The sequence below is a fragment of the Cherax quadricarinatus genome, chromosome 57, assembly GCF_038502225.1.
Source record: "Cherax quadricarinatus isolate ZL_2023a chromosome 57, ASM3850222v1, whole genome shotgun sequence".
Classification (NCBI taxonomy): domain Eukaryota; kingdom Metazoa; phylum Arthropoda; class Malacostraca; order Decapoda; family Parastacidae; genus Cherax; species Cherax quadricarinatus.
Genome location: NC_091348.1, coordinates 10,760,121 through 10,778,449, shown reverse-complemented (window position 1 = coordinate 10,778,449; position 18,329 = coordinate 10,760,121). Strand labels below are relative to the sequence as shown.

Sequence of the window (18,329 nt, the reverse complement as noted above, 5' to 3'; positions counted from 1 at the left end):
TCCCGAGGCGTTGATGAACACCCATCAGTGTTTTCCGTTCCATTGATATCAAATATTTGCCCTGATTCTTCTGACTTTAGGTCTAGTACTGAGCCCTGAGACTTGACCGCCAGACTGTCCTACTGTCCAGCTACTTTGTAACTGTAATAACAGTTCTTGCAAACCTTGGCGAATTTCCATGAAAAAGCCTGATATTAATCTTGGTAATAGATACCGACAAATTTCTTTAGAAAGACCCGTGAGCAAACACTAGGACATATTTATTAGAAAACGTTTCTGCCCTGCGATCTTGATAGGTTAGGTTAGGTAAGGTTCGTCAGGAAACAGAACAAATGTTTCCTGACGCGGGTCTTAGTCAGATGATGACCCGCCTTTGGAGCTTTTGGTCATCTGACCGAGGCCTTCCGCTGGCTTACCGGTCCACCCCTTTAAAACTTATGGTCATTTATAACTATTGTTATATGCGATCTTGATGACTTCTAACACACATAGGTTAAAAAGACAGTATATATAGGCGGAGAGCGGGTTGTGACACATGGTGACCTTCATGTGTCACACCTCACTCTCCGTCTGTATTACTGTCTTATTAGCCTCTGTGTGTTAGAAGTGATCAAGGTCGCAGGACCGAAACGTTTTGTAATAAATGTCCTAGTGTTTGCTCACGGGTATTTCTAAACCACGAAGACACATATTCGCCACCAATGCTGTGGTTTAAAACTCTAACATTAACTGTAAGATGTTACTAATTAGCCAGTCTGATGTATCTGGACTCTGATGGTTATTTAGAGACCCATGGATCCTCTCTAACCTTGCTACAGTGTATCACTATGTATCCTACTGTGTATACCTTGATACAGTGTATCACTATATATCACATTGTATACCTTGATACAGTCTATTACTATATATCCCACTGTTTATACCTTGATACAGTGTATCACTATTCCACTGTGTACACCTTGATATAGTGTATCATTATATATCACACTGTGTATATCTTACTAGAAAATATGTGGGTGTGTATAATATATGTAAGCATCATTAAATTCATTGTATCAACATCCCTAGTATATTGCAATTCTTATAATCGTGACGAGGCGCTAACTCTGCAGGAGTCATACATGGCCCAGTGAGTGAGAGGTAATCAAACTTATTCCTGTGAAGGGGAGAATACCTCCAGTTCCTTGAATCAAGAGCCCTTCACCAGGTCAAAGAGTTCAGATGGTGGTTAATCTAATACTTCCAGGCAACAGTGTTGATGATACCTCTGAACCCGTGGTTGGAGAAGCTGCAGAAGGGACAGCAGCAGAAACAGCAGCAGCTGCAGCAGCAGGGTCAGGAGCCGAGGCAGCAGCAGACACTGTTAGTGGATTATTTGGTCCACAACTGCGTAACATCCTTGGGTATGTAACTAGCGTGTATGTCTCTAATTGTGACGTATTTGCAGGTTCTTCAGAGAGTGACTCGTCCGGTGGGGAGAGTGCGAGAGTAAACTGGGAGTCGCACTCACTCCATCACTTGGAGTCGCGATTACTCCATCACAGGGTCAAGCGCCAGCTCCTGGACGGCTTCAGACTAGCCAATGATGGAATTATGTCAGTCTTCGTTGCTTACGACCTTGCACACTCGTGATAATTGCCAGTACTAAGCCTTGCTTGCTCACTTAATTAACATTTAACGACTGAAGCGGCCAGTATACTAGAGTGAAGCAGCTGTATAAATCTTCCAATACACTCATCGTATTAAATCACTTATGCAAGCAGCATGTCGTTCTTTTATTAGTAACATACTTATTGTTAATAACTTTGCTTATGTCAGGTGATTCATGGGATTAACATAATGACCATAAATAACTGGTTGTATTGTAACAACACGTTAGCAGCTAAATGGCTTCCGAATTTTTGCAGTTGTTCACGTATATATATAATTTAAAAAGCATATTTGTAGCTAAAATACTTAGAAAAACTTAAATGAAATATAAAAATTTCGTAAGTGAAATCTTGGATAATTCGTGAGGGGTTGGCAGACTGAGAACCGCTTCAGTACCCTCATGTAATTATTAATTTTGCACTGAAAGCATAGTATCGTACCAGGAGTTCATTACCTTGTAACTTTGTCATGATTGTGACCAGATCTACCCGGAGTTCATTACCTCTGTACCTTGCTCAGCTATCATAACTTTGGGGCCCAGTTCCTGGACCCATTATGTACCTCTGTAATCTTTTGACTACCACCCACAGGATGGGTATGGTGTGATTCCACCCACACCATGGGCATGGGGTGCATAATAAATATGTTAAACTAAAACTCGTAAACATTTGTAGATATACAAAAAATAAAATAAAACGATAGTTATTTAACTTAAGCTATATGGTGGACACCCTTAGACACCTTGCCCATGTGTTCCTCCCATGTGTTCCACGTACAAGGGGAAGGAGAATTATTTGTTTTTCTCTAGGGCTGGTCTAAAGATCACTCTTCCACCCAGCTGATAAGACATTTAATGCTTCACTTATATTTCAGGGAGCCCAATAAATGTGCCAGGTGGGCTGTGCCTTCCTCATGTATGTGTTTCGTTTAAAACTTAATGCAGGAATGAAGAACTAAGCTCTGACGTCTTGAAGAATAACCCATCACGCTCATTAATTACAGATATTTTCTTTCTGGTGATCAATGAACAACCATGTCTGAAATCTCCTTAAGAAAGTCAACACCTTGAACTGTAGGTTCTCTACAGTGATGCTCTCCGATGTACCTGGACTAGGAAGCCCAGCTGGGTAAGCCAGTAACTATCCAACCAAGGGTCATCGACTGTAAAATTATTGAATCATTAACTTTTTTTATGTAAAAGGACACATGACCAAGTACTGAAACATTTATTATGACCAAGTTTCGCTTTCCAGGAGCCTGATAAACTTTCTGGAGAGCGAAGCCGCAATTAATACCTCTAATATGGGTCATCGTCTGACCAAGACTCCTGTTTGGAGACATTAACCTCTTTCATGAACAATAAACCACCTAAAAGCTAGCATTATATGCAGACTCACGTCTTGCTACATAGACCTTCATTCACCAGATATTCTAATTACACTTAGATCTACACGTCAGCTTTTATATTAATATTCCACTAGACTCGCTGACGACGCTTCCTCTTCATTTGGGCGCTAATGGAGTTACTCATTGATTTTTGTACTGATGTACATTTTAACCAACAGATTAAAAACTATGCATTGATTTTATTAACTTTTAGTAGAGCATTTTTTTTTATAATTTTGGACATATTGTAATATAAATGATTTACTAACTCAAAAAATTTATTATTTTTGAACTACAAGAGACAATATCAAATAAATTTTTCTTGCTCATTACAAATAACATTGACATTTTTTTCATGCCTAGTTAATGTAAAGAATATTCAATAATTATATTTTAGTAGCCTATTCTATGATAAAATTCATATTTATATTTCATATATGAGCGTTATATATCCCTTTATAAAATGTTTCCTTTTATGGTGAATATATTCTATAAATATATTTCTGTCTTGTAATTAAGACTAATAAACACTGTATATTTTTGTGTTATGATTTAGATATTATCAAATTGTTCATTGGCAAATCCTTCATTCAGTTTTCATCTACAAACTGTATTCTTATAATAGCCGCAAAAAATATGTATACAAGTTGTCCACACAAACACTCCCTGATTTTAAATATGTACAACATATAACTTGATTGTAATAATCTTTCACAGTTAGTAGCTTCAGATGCAGCATTTCATTCAGTTTCATGTGGTGTAGAGTAGCATTAAAGGCGGTCAATGTGCGCCCCTCTGGTTGCTCAGCAAACATGGATGTGATAGTTCAGGTCGGTCCAGACTCTCTGTAGTATACCTGGTGTTATCATGTGAACTGCTTCAGTGATCGAAATTTTCAGGTCCTCCAGGGTTGCTGGTAGTGGTGGTATGTAAACTGTGCTCTTCACGTACCCACAAAGAAAGAAGTCACAAACAGGTCCGGTGACCTCGCAGGCCACTTACAGAGGTCACCGGTCACAATAAAGTTACATGTTACACCTGTTTCAAATCAAGGAGTGTTTTTGTAGAGACCTGTATAATAACAATTATAACCTCTTCCATATTATTGTTCTCTCTTCTCTATTCTTTATTCTCACATTAAGTTGTTTTATGTTACGTTTTTGAGTACTTTATTTCTCGCTTAATCTTGTACGTATATGTTATCTTAATGACTCCGGATCTGATACACTAATGTTACAAGGTTTGAAAACTTTTCTCTGTGTATGATGGCTATGTATGATAGCTGTGTATGATATACCTGTAATAATTGTGTGTGGTACATATGGTAGGTAGGTTTGTCAGGAAACAGATAGTGTTTTCTGACGCGGGTCTTAATTATATGATGACCTACAGCTGGAGCTTTTGGTCATCTCACCGAGGCCTTCCGCTGGCTTACCGGTCTATTTTTATCACGTATGATAAGTTTCTAGCATGTTTATGCTATGGTTACTGCCAAAGTAAATGTGCTTATTTACACTCGTGTATTTACTATAACGATATAAGTACACAGTTTTAAGATTATTAAAATAATCAAAGTTTTTTAATACGTACATATTAAAGACTGATTATATTAATGTGTTCACACACATATTCGAGATGCTACAAATGAAAGTGGAAATCCTAGAAATCGGTAAACCCAAAGTTTGAAAGGTTGACGATTTTGAGAAAGGAAGAGGGAATTGGATGACAAAGCGGGTGGGTCTCGAACCCATGGCAGGACTCGCCTGTCGTAGGTTCGATTCCGACCGTTCTGTGATTAGTTTGCTATCGTGTTTTACGATTTCTTGAGTCATGAAAGGAGTAAAGTTGGGCACATCGAGGAGAGAGAGAGAGAAACGCGGTGGTGATGAAATATCCAGTTCAAAGAGTGGAAGAAGAATTTTTGAAAGGTTGAGGTTATGTAGAATATAAAAGTGTTTGTGAACCAGACACAGGTGTAACCTCTGGTAGCTGTTATGATGACGTTTTGCCCACCAGTGCTTTGTTCAGTTCATTACAGGAATGATGTAATAAACTGAAGATAGTGAAAGAGGGTATATGGAGATAGTTTATGAATCTCAGGTGAATGGTAGGGTTGGAAGAAAGGTGTGAAACAAGTATAGTTAAAGTATTGATGGGTAAAGAGACTGAACATGTAGCAGACAATGTGTTAACATGTTTGATTCCAGTGGAGATGAATGATCTGTTTCACTCCACGTACTGCTGCTACCAGCTTGGTAGTATCTACGAAGGAACTTGAGCAATGGAGGCTGGGAGGTAGAATGTCTGCACTGCGAAAATGGAATGGGTCAGCTGATTTAGTGGGCCAATGTTAGACATTGATTTTTGAGTCTTTCTGAAAACGTGACTAACAAGCGAGTGTTGGGTAGTAAGTTTTCTTTGAGTCGTTGTGTCATATTGGTAAATCACTATGACTAATTAAAAAATCCTTAAATTTATATCGACATGATGCTAGCACTTCCCATATATTTTTTTATTTTATTATGATAATGGTGAATGTGCAGTAAACAGAATACGAGCATTAAATGGTCTTTCAGATTTATATTTACCAAGAGCCGCATATCTCTTGGTGTGTGTGTATAATTTATTTATTTATTTATTTATTTATTTATTTCCAATTTGTGCACACATACAGAGGTACAAAAAAAATACAGATAAGAGCAGTATGCCAAAGCCACTTATACTATGCATAGCATTACGGGCTGGCTTAAAATTAACTTAAGATTAACTAAGCAATGATTATTATTATTATTATAATCAAAAAGAAGCGCTAAGCCACAAGGACTATACAGCGCTGCTACTAAGCAATGATGAAATCAGTGATAAAACATTAATGTAAACAGATAACTATAAAGCACAAGTGAATATTACAAAGACAGGTCATATGGTTGAATTCAGTTAAGTAGTGATTCTGTTAGGTAGTGTATTTAAAAAATAATAAAGTTAGATTGGGTTTTAGGTTTAACATTTATGTGATATAATTGTGAGAAACATTTAAGATATACAATTTATAATGTTCAGTTATTCAGTATTTATTTGGTTTTGGGTGAGTAAGTAATCTTTGAGAAGAGACTTGAATTTATAAACAGGTTGTGTTTCTTTTATATTTACAGGTAATGAATTCCAGATTTTAGGGCCTTTTATGTGCATTGAGTTTTTGCATAGTGTGAGATGGACACGAGGAACATCAAAGAGTGATCTGTGCCTTGTGTTATGGTCATGTGTTCTGTTGAGGTTGGCAAGGAGATGTTTGAGGGGAGGGTTAATATCAGAGTTAAGTGTTCTATGTATGTAATAGGTGCAGTAATAAGTATGGATGTTTTGTATGGTGAGTAGGTTTAGTGTATTGAATATTGGTGGAGTGTGCTGCCTGTAGTGAGAATTTGTTATCATTCTAACTGCAGCCTTTTGTTGGGTAATTAGTGGTCTGAGATGGTTAATTGTTGTTGAGCCCCATGCACAAATTCCATAGGTGAGATAGGGGTAAATAAGAGAGTGATATAGGGCCAGGAGGGCTGACTGTGGAACATAGTACCGTATCTTCGATAGTATGCCTACAGTCTTGGAAATTTTCTTAGAAATTTGATGTATATGTGTATGAAATTTGAGTCTATTATCAAGGTGGATTCCTAAGAATTTTCCCTCTGTTAGTTTTGTGATAGGTGATCCATTTATCATTATATATATATATACTATATATATATACTTAGAATTTACTCCATTTTTTTTTTTTTACTAGATGAGCCGTTTCACGTCACTGTAAAATGTATTAATGTTGGTAGAATTACCGACAATATGTTAAGTCCAAGGACACAAGTGCAACTACTGTGACATTTTATTGCGGCAACATTTCGCTCTCCTGGAGAACGAAACGTTGCCACAATAAAATGTCACATTAGTAGCATCTGTGGCCTTTTACTTAAGGTAAAGAAAACCAAACAACATTCTCCATCATCCTGCTCAGACATTTACGTTGACATTAATCAGATACAGCCAGTTATCAAAATACATCCTTACACTACAATCATTTCCATTACTTGGTACACTTTATACACGAATTATATCACAATATAGAGCTATAATTGTTTTGATGAATAAAACACATGTGTAACACTTGGGTATCTTTATTGTCGAAATGTCTATCCTATACAACAGGATTCTTCAGTCAAAAAGATAGGATTGTAACACTGGAAATAGTGGAAGTAGTAATTTTGAGGGCGATCAGACACTGCTGCGAGGTCAGCAGTACATGACCTACCAGTTTCATATAGGGGTGTTCCATTTACGGACTATTTTGCTGTTATAGCTACCCACCTTCACACCCGTTGGCAACAACGTTGGTCTAATCTGCTCGGTAACAAACTTCTGTCTATTAAACCGAGTATAGGTAACTGGCCGTCTTGTCATCAGTGCCGAGGTTGGGAGACTACTCTCTCCCGCCTTCGCATTGGCCACACTCGTCTTACTCATGGGTATCTCATGGAGAGGCACCCTGTTCCTCTGTGAGCAGTGTCAAGTTCCAGTATCGATTAGCCACATTCTGTTAGACTTCTCTCTCCATCAACGAGCACGCAGAATTTACCTCCAACGTCGTCTCCGCTCTACTACTCTCTCTTTACCTTCCCTTCTTGCTGATGGACCCTCCTTTAATCCTGACTCTATCACTGACTTCTTAACAACGACTGATTTACTCCACAAACTCTGATGATGATACCTTTCGCACTCCCCTCAGCCCTTTCTACCTCAATCTCTTGCTGCCCTCAACCCTTTCACCATCCACTGCCCCGCTGTTCTCCGTAACCTATTTCTCATCCATCTCCCCCAGGCGCTGTCTAATCCTCTGGGTTTAGCGCTTCCCCCTTGATTATAATAATAATCATCCATCTCCCTTTTACCACCTGATACCCTCGCTTCCTTCCTGCCCTGCAGCGCTGTATAGCCCTTGTGGTTTAGCACTTCTTTTTGATTATAATAATAATGAGGGTGATCAGTCTGTCAGCCTTGGCAGGAGGTGGTCAGTCACCTGCTATAAAGGCTGAGGGACTGACCACCTCATAATTACTACTTCCACTGTCTCCAGTGTTACATTAGTCTGTATTCGACTGAAGAAGCTTGTGCAGGCAGAATGTTTCAGCAGTAAAGATACCCAAGTGTTGCATGTGTGTTGTCTTGATCAACCTGTCAGTATCGTAATTAAACACTTGTTTTTCATATATATTAAGAAGCTCGCAAATTATGGTCAATGCGCTAACTTTCTACGTAACAGATTTTGGGTCCAGGGACCGGGCTCCAAAGTTTTGATGGCAGTGTAATGAACTCACTTACAAAGGTAATGAACTCACTTCAAAGGTAATGAATACTTCACGTTTATACTAATCTGAACAAATTTTAGAGTAATGAGCAATTCACACTTCCACACCCGGTCACAACTGTAGTGAGTTATTGGTGCAAATGTTGATTGCTGAGTCTCTCTCTCTCTCTCACACACACACACACACACACACACACACACATACAAATTCATACACACACACACATAAACACACACACACACACACACACACAAACTCATACACACACGCACACACACTCATACTCACACACACTCATACACACACTCACACTCATACACACACACACTCATACTCACACACACACACACACACACACACACACACACACACACACACACACACACACACACACACACACACACACACACACACATGCACACATGTGGTAATGCTTTATTTACAGCTAGCAAAGTCAGGGTATTTCTCCAGAATGGTCTGTAATATACCACTGTGGATAAAATACTTAGCCATTTCTTGAACACTTCTGAGTGAGTTGTTTCTAAATTCATTAATTTTATCGCACTCCAGTACATAATGACCCATTATGTACCTCTGTAATCTTTTGAAATTCTTCCTCTTCACGATTTTTTAAAAAAAATACATCACTCTTAAAGTTTGACAAATTTATTGGAAACAAATTACTAAAAATAAAATCATTTTATTTCCAGTCATCGGCTCCTGTCAACCATTTCCATCACACTTATTAACACTCAACATTAACAGTATCGTTACGTATTAAATTTTCATTCAGTTTCAAGTAGTTTTCTATACTACAGAATTATGTATTGAAGTCCCGTAGCTCGATCGTTACCGCACTCAACTCTCACACTCAGGTACGGAGTTCGAATCTCCGGTACAGCTGGAAAACAATAGGGGCGTGTTTCCTTAAGACACCTGTTGCCCTTGTTCACCCATCGGTATAAAATGGGTACCTGGGTGTTAGTCGACTGGTGTGGGTCGCATCCTGGGACAAAACTGACCTAATTTTCCCGAAATGCTCAGCATAACAAGCGGCTTTCTGTATAGTAGTATGTTATTGATGTCAGTTAGGACTGTATACCTTGTACTTGTACTAGTAGAAAAAAAGTATTATTATTATTATTATTATTATTATTATTATTATTATTATATTCCTAGACATTCTTTCCAAATGATAGAAAATCTGGTATTCCTTCCATTCATACATCATTCTTATAGATTTTCAACAACCAGTGTATTTAACAAACCAAAAAAAAAAAAATCCTTGTCTCTCTGCAGAGCTTTAGAGAATGTAGATGACATGTTGCGTAGTACAATCCCTACATATGACCGCTTCCAGTGTCTGGAGCGACTCATGTGCTCCCTCGCCACCTCTCAGTCGAACCTTCCACAACCGTAAGTATTTACTGTGAGTACTTTTATGTGCTGTAAGTCAGTTTGACTGGTTTATATTGCATTATATAGGATAAATATTTGTAAACAGATTTCTTACTTTTAAGAAATCTTTAAATTTCATAAATGAGTTGTAAGTAAAATTTCTTTATGTATGTTGTACCTTTCACAAGAAGAAGATTTTACTACATTTCCTGCTCATGTGATGTCTTCTGAGCGAGTATAACTCATGGATTATTACATGAATTATATGAACTGAGTAGGAGTAAATATTTTCCCTCAGGTGTCCTTAATAAAAGAAAAAAACCGTCTTCACTCATATTCGTCTTCCTTCATTCTCTCATTTATATAAATTACTTAACTGATAACACCAGCATACAGATCAGTACCCTTTACAGACAATATGGCGTTAATATCAGCTAGTTTTAATTCGCGTACACGGTAATTTACGAGTTTTGTTTTATATCCATTTATGTACAAACTGGACTCCGGTCCCAGACATGTCTTGTGTTATACGTCCCTGACAACTGTTCACATTTGGTATTATGCTGTTATTTGCGAGCGTGGCTCATATTATTATTATAATAAAAAAGAAGCGCTAAGCCACAAGGACTATACAGCAGCGTGGCTCATAGATCTGCGATTCATGTATAGTATTATATAGCCATGAGTCTTGAGATGCGCTTACTGGACCTAAATAACCCATTTGTATTTCAAGCGACAAAATATAGTGCAATAAGTGCAGAGTTAAGAAGAGTTTAGAAAGCATCTCCGCTGTCTCATGGAAATAGATCTTTATCCGCGAATTCATGTTTGGCATTTTGCTCAAGGAACGTAATCCTTGTAGACGATTAGATATATTTGTTGCGTCCTTGACTAATCGCTGATAGGAATGAAGTTCTTCGAGGCTGAGTCATGGTTGTACAAGCATGTCCGTACTAAGGACAAAGTTCTCTGGGATGGGACCTACGGTAAGGTCCTTTTGGTGGCTTGCCGTGATGAACATGCTGCTCCGAGTATATCAAAATCTCGGCAGACGAAGGTCAAGGAGAAGCACTTGCGCCACCAAGCTAGCCTGAAAGCCGACATCCTTCTATCCCTACCGTTTATTTCATAGGGTGCATGCCCTCCAGCCATGCTCATGTCTTACACTGGCAGCCAGTGTCATCTGAACGTTATGCAGGATCCTAAATTTTACCTCCTCGCAGACTAGCTTAAAATCGGCTAGAACGTGTAAGAAATTATAGATGTTGAAGGATTATACTCTAGTTAAAGAAATAATTTGATGCTAAGCGCCTTAGATCTAATATTTCAGTTTTATAATATGTATTGTGACCTAAATGTATCCCATGTTTGCAAAACTAATGATCTAAATAATATATCGAATAAAAGTTACAAAGGCGAAGCCCTAATCTCTGGCAGTCATTACATCAGGAACCAGCTAGAACAACAACCCCACTTGTGTTCCCAGCTTCAACACATGACTCATTAATGCCGTTCTAACGTCATATAAATCCCCTTGGCAACTTGTGATACAAAGTGTGCAGGTTCGAATGTTAATATGGGCTGAGAGATAATGTTTGTCGTGCCGAATAGGTAAAACTTGAAATTTTTGTTGAAATAGCAACGCTCTTCTTGGCGAATAAGGCAAGCGAAAATTTGTGTATGGAGTAATTTCGCAAAAATCATTCTGAACGTAACTAAAAAAGTATCTTTCATTGTGTGTGTTTATTATTAAATTATTGTAAACTTATTTAAAATATATTTACTTGGCTTAGGATAAATTAAATTGCACTTGTTATAATAAGATTAGGTAAGTTTTCTAAGGTTCTTTTGGTACAAAATTATTAATTTTTGCAATAACATAAATGAAAAAAATATATCTTTAAATGTATAAGAATTTTTTTAGATAAGACTTAATTTTAATGAGTTCTTGCTAAATAAGTAGTTTTATCTATTCGGTACGACATATATTTATATATATATATATATATATATATATATATATATATATATATATATATATATATATATATATATATATATATATATATATATATATATATATGTGTGTGTGTGTGTGTGTATGTATAATCATTAGGAAACGCTAAATCCGTAGGCGTCACATAGCACTTGGTGAATGGGAGGCAATCAAGTCCTTGAATCAAAAGCTTTTCACCGGCATTAAAGTAATCTGTTAAACCTTATGGTCCGTCATGACTGCACTGGCTTATTCTGGGTTAATATAACCTTCCCGTCAATAATCCCAACATTTTTTTCTTCTCTTTTTCCGTCTTCTTCCTTCATTCTGTTTGTTCACTTGCTGACAAATGCATAACTGACTCTAACAAGCCAACGCTGATTTTTTTTAATTACTGGCTTATAGACGCATAGTATAAAGTCAAGTTATAGAACAAATTATATAATGCAGATACATAGACTTCCAGCAAGCGTGCATGAGCGTGTTAGATAGGAGTGAATGGAGACGAATGATACTTGGGACCTGACGATCTGTTGGAGTGTGAGCAGGGTAATATTTAGTGAAGGGATTCAGGGAAACCGGTTATTTTCATATAGTCGTACTTGAGTCCTGGAAATGGGAAGTACAATGCCTGCACTTTAAAGGAGGGGTTTGGGATATTGGCAGTTTGGAGGGATATGTTGTGTATCTTTATACGTATATGCTTCTAAACTGTTGTATTCTGAGCACCTCTGCAAAAGCAGTGATAATGTGTGAGTGTGGTGAAAGTGTTGAATGATGATGAAAGTATTTTCTTTTTGGGGATTTTCTTTCTTTTTTGGGTCACCCTGCCTCGGTGGGAGACGGCCGACTTGTTGAAAAAAAAAAAAAAAAAAACATAGAGCTTCAACTGGTGAAGAAATTCAACACCCCTTTCTTTTGTATATTTTCAGTTCACAATCTCCTTCACTGTCTGCACTCAGCCAAGCTCTTCAACAAGGACTCGCCCAAGGGAATCCACAAGGACTTCAAAATCTAGTAGCGCAGAATCCAGCACTGCTGAATCCAGCGCTGCAGAATCAGGCATTGCAGAATTTAGTATTGCAGAATCCATCATTTCAGAATCTAGCATTCCAGAATCCTGCATTGCAAGGTTCAGCAGCGCAGAATCCAGCATTCCAGAATCCTGCAGCATTCCAGAATCCTGCAGCACTCCAAAATCCTGCAGCACTCCAAAATCCTGCAGCATTCCAAAATCCTGCAGCATTCCAAAATCCTGCATTCCAAAATCATGCAGCATTCCAAAATCCTGCAGCATTCCAGAGACCTCCATTTTCACCTACCACACAATTCAATCCTCAATTTCAACAGCCACCCTCAGGCCAGGTAATATAAACATCTAAGTCTTCGTATAAGCAAGATTTCATCTGGCTGTTTTACTGAGAATGTTTTCAACAGATTAAGAGCTCAGCGATTGAAGCTTGATATACGAACCCCTTCCAGGGAGGTACCTTGATACCGGTGAGGGGCTCTTGATCCAAAGAAAGGGACCTATCCTCCTCTTCCTTAGATCGAACCTGATTGCTTCTCATTCCCCATGTGCTATATGACTCCTACGGGTTTAGCTCTTCCTCATTGTAATAATTTTTACACAAAATCAGATCCTGTAACTTAGAATGGGAAGAATCCAGTGACCTCAGTGCCAAGGTTTCAATTTGCTTTACGAGTTATCGGCACCAGGCTGTGAAACAGTTATAGTAGACGCCAGGATTTTACTCTTACACAATTTGATCAAAACTAATATTGCAGTTATGAATCTTAACATTTTTGAAAAACTTCTAAACCCTCCTTTAAATTTCTAGCAGACCTCTTATATTCAGTTACTCTAGCACTGAAATTCCTTACTGTTTATCCTAATATATGATTGGTTACAGTCCCTTCAAGTTGTACCTAAAAGACAGATATGCACTGATCAAGACTTAAGAAAACGTTTAGCCACAAGTGTCTCATTTAGTTCTTGTGGTGAAACGCTTTCTCAATGTCTTGCTCAGCATATATGCGTCTTTTACCTTCAACTTGTTGGTGTCACATCGACTCGCATACCTCTTCCACAATCCCTGCAAGAAATTTCATAAGCATAGAGTACAAGAATGGTTTGTTCATTCAAGGTACTTGTTACACAATTTATCATTTTGTTAAGGTAGTGAGGTACAGTTATCCTGTGTTGGCATTACATGCTCAGTGTTCTAGCTGCTGTACAATATATGTGAATGCTGTAAGGAATTAACAATTTAGTATCCGTTTCCAGTGTATTGTCTTCAATCGTCTTATTCACTCGTGTAATTTTTTCTTGTTTAATGGTTCTTCGAGACTCCAGCAACTATTAGCTCTTGTTTGACCTTTATACAAGTCATTCAGGATGTACATAGAGTGTGTGTCGGTGTAAGTGCACTGAGAGTATATTTCAATTCCTGGTGAATTAAGACACTTGTGCAACACTGGGTATCTTTATTGTAGAAACGTTTCGCCAACCAGTGGCATCCTCAATCTAATACATATTAGACTGGTATCCTCAGTTTAATACATAAAAGAATGGCTGAAGATCAGGAGGAGTTTGAGGTAATCAGTCAGTGGAGAGGATGTGGTCAGTCCATCAGTCAGTCCACAGTAAAGGTACCCAAGTGTTGCACAACGATATAATTCATCATTTATCTTCATCTATCCCTATTTTAGGCAGTGAAGTATTCTTGACTGGTGATGAGCAGGTTACATACAGCCTTAATGACCCTCGTATAGTCGAATGACTTTAATTAAACCCAAACACAGTTAACCATAAACCATTCTGGAAAACAAAAATTTTTGATTTGTAGAGTGAAGGTGTGTTGCCAGTATTGTGCACTGGAAGCACAGTGTTAGTAGTGCACATAGCAACAACTGTGGTGCTACGCATACCATAATTTGCTCAGAATGGTGACTGAAAAAAAAAAAGTATATTTTTAAATTATGAAATTTATAGAAAGACAACAAACTCATAAGTTATTATACAGCTCCTGTCGTAATGAATTTTGATCCAAGCAAGGAGAGAATAGCTACAATTCCTTGGACCATGAGCTCTTCAGCAGCACCAAGGCACCCCTTTGAAGAGAAAAATAAATACTAAATAAACTGACAAAGTTTGCAGGTCTATGGTGAACTAAGACAACAATGAGACAAATACTGTACCAAGTGACCAGAATTATGAAACCTGAACTTAGAAAACAAAACAGTCATTGTTTTCAGCTGTGAGGAAAATACAACTAAAAACTGAAAGTTAAGACACATGTGCAACATCTGGATATCTTTATTGTAGACGTTTCGCTATCCAGTGGCTTTATCAATACAGATTCTAGAACATAATTAGAAGACAGTAGAACTATATACAAAAGATGAGGTAATCAGTCCCTCAGCCTTGGACTTACTGTTCACAGCATCGTGGTGGTGGAGAATCTGGAGCCAAGGCAAGACGACGGCGGTTATATAGGCGTCAGTGGATAAAAAGAAAAAAGCCTAATCAGTATGACTAGAAAGAATATATCAAGTTTTAACCTAAGAGTATTATCAATCAGTAGACGATAAGTTATGATATAACAACTGATATAGGATTAGTTGACATTATTGACATACGTTATAGAAGGCCCCTGATCATGCAAGAGCATTGTGAGCAGTATAAATTTTAATTGCTGGACAATTTAGTTTACTAACAATTTGGTTTATGATTTTATGACATTTTTGGATTTTTTATTGTAATTTAGTATACCACTGTAGTAGTGAATACTGAAGTAGAACATATTTTTCGGTTATTACATATGTTGAAGCATATTGGTCAGAATGAAAGCATCAGTATAAATACAAATATGATTTGTTTGAATAAACAGATACAAGCTCTCCTTGCTTAATGAAAGGATGTGTCATAACACTTTTGCAAAGTGAATTTTCGTGTTAACAACGAAGTTAAATCATCGTTACTGAACTACTAAGCAACTTCATCACACTATTTTTTTAACTAGGTTGGACAGGGTAGTTTCTCGGCTCCTCAGACCTTCCCAGGAGGAACCAACTTCCAAAACGTATTCCCAAACTTCAGAGAAAACCCTGACACTCAAGATCAAAATGTAATCAGAAGAGAAAATGGCCCTCAGGTGCTGAGACGACGGAGGCCAATTAGAAGACGACGACCTCAGAGAAATGGATTCCTGAGCTTCCTCAGTGATCTTGGTAAGAGGAAGAAGCGTAGTGTCATTGATGACTTGCTTGGTGGCTTCACTTCAGAGAGGTTTCTCGGGTAAGTTCCTCTTAGTAATAATACCTGAATTACATTTATATAGAATATACAGAGTGAATTCAAATTTAATTAAGCCTTAAGAATGTTTTTTCAACTTATACAACTAGGGTATATCTGCCTCCATTATTTTCTTTCTGAAACCTGTGGTAAATTCCATGTATGATACTCGAACTAATGCCACTCAGCCTATTACTCTGTTATACCGTAATCTCCATCTATGTCTGTTTTCAGTAACATTTTTGTTACTGCTGATAAAATAATCTTAATAAACATAATTACAAATATATATATATATATATATATATATATATATATATATATATATATATATATATATATATATATATAAATATATAAAATACTCTACTAGTTTTCAATATCTTTGTATTTTCTTCCAGAATATTGGACCAGATGATGACCCAGTATTCCTTCTATCCATATACACACGCAGCATACATGGGATACACAGGATCTCCGGATAGATGTGAAACTATGTATCCTTCTTGCCCTACCACTCCTGAGGAGATGATTGACGTCTTTAACAATATTCATAAATATTATCCAGGTGGTGTCCCATTCAAGGATAAATTGCCATGGCCACTTAATTTTCTCTTACCATGAGCTAGGTAGTTCTTGGTAAAAAGAAAATTTGCTCACTCATTCTTAAGTAAATGTTGATGTTTGTCGTTGTTCATTAGTGAATCTGTGTGAACGTCAGTGTTTTTTTTTTTTAACTAATACAGAAAAAGGAGGAATTATCCTATTTCCAATTGTATATTGTAAGTTTTGAAATACTTGTTAATCTACAGTAATTCTGAAATTCCAAGGATTAGTATATTTCTTATTGTATATACACTTAAGATATTACTTTAATATCTAATTAGGGGTTAAAGTACTCCTGACTGGCGGTAAACAAGTGAAATGAACCCTCGTATAGTCGATAAACTCAATTAACCAGCCAACTTGAAACCTATATGTCATTTCTCAGACATTTTTTTTATCATTAATATTTGCTCCTCCAGTTCTTTCTTGTTTTAATTCTAATTTGGATACAACTTTTATTAATCTTATTTTATTTTTCTTGTGTTATAATTCCTCCTCTAGCATGGAATAAACAACTTTGTTATGTACTTTTTTCACCAGCAGATATATTAAATAATGTACTACAGCATATTATTATAATAATAGTGGCCGGAGCTTCACCTCTGGGGTTGCTGACGTCTATCTAAGATACATTTGCAACACTAAGAATCTTTAGTGACGAAACATTTCGTCTGCGTCTCAGGCTTCATCAGTCGAATACAGAGATGAATCAGAATCCTAGAAACATCAGCAGTGGTGGAAGACGAGAAACATGTGCACAGTAGCTTTTATATAGGAAGGTGAAGTGTAGCACCTTGGAGTTACTAGTGGAAGTAGATCTTGATAAACATGTGTCAGTTTAATATATTTATTATACTCATCATGTGGGCGGTAGTTAAAACATTACAGAGATACATAATAGGTTCAGAGACTGAAATTGAAACTGAAATGTCTATTTCTCTGTAAAAGTTACAATGTGGGGTTTACATATTATACAATATTAATTACAATGTGTGGTTTACATACAAAATAGTTACAAAGGTCACTAGCATGCCTAGGCATTTTGGGCAGACTAATACTAATTCTTACTCTATATTGCAAAAGACTCGGCAGATGTAACATTTCCCCGATGAAAACCAGGGGCGCCACGAGTACACTGAGAGACAACACAAGTGTCCGGGGCCCAAGTCTGTTCAATTGCCTCCCAGCATACATAAGGGGAAATACCAATAGACCCCTGGCTGTCTTCAAGAATGCACTGGGCAGGCACCTAAAGTCAGTACCTGACCAACCGGGCTGTGGTTCGTACGTCAGCTTGCGTGCGGCCAGCAGTAACAGCCTGGTTGATCAGACCCTGATCCACCATGAGGCCTGGTCTCAGACCGAGCTGCGGGGGCGTTGACCCCCGAAACCCTCTCCAGGTAAACAGGCAATATTGACACAGGTTACGGACCATACTGCTATTAAAGTTAGGTAACTGTAGTGATTAAATAGATTTACAATTGTGAGGTAGTTCAAAACACTTAAGAAAACTACAATTTGTAAATTTAGTAATGAAAATGGTTTTGTCTTGACATGATACACAGTTTATATTAGAGCTCCTTCAGTGGAGTATATTAAGCAAACTTATGACTAGCTTAAAAATTTATAGGCAATAGCCATATTC

The 18,329-nt window shown here is 37.4% G+C and overlaps 1 protein-coding gene across 4 annotated transcripts in view; it reads left to right on the top strand.

The window, feature by feature from the left end:
• LOC128693468 (uncharacterized) overlaps nt 1-17,904 on the top strand; it is an 80,294-nt gene extending 62,390 nt beyond the window's left edge. The window contains exons 3-8 of one of the 4 annotated variants that reach the window (XM_070097356.1): nt 1,247-1,403; nt 2,653-2,777; nt 9,687-9,803; nt 12,714-13,146; nt 15,807-16,081; nt 16,480-17,904. In XM_070097356.1, the coding sequence (XP_069953457.1) occupies nt 2,740-2,777; nt 9,687-9,803; nt 12,714-13,146; nt 15,807-16,081; nt 16,480-16,702 (1,086 nt within the window). In that variant the 5' untranslated portion in view covers nt 1,247-1,403; nt 2,653-2,739 and the 3' untranslated portion in view covers nt 16,703-17,904. The other 3 variants (XM_070097355.1, XM_053783154.2, XR_011393594.1) reach the window with 3 other exon arrangements.
• The last annotated feature ends 425 nt before the right edge of the window (nt 17,905-18,329 follow it).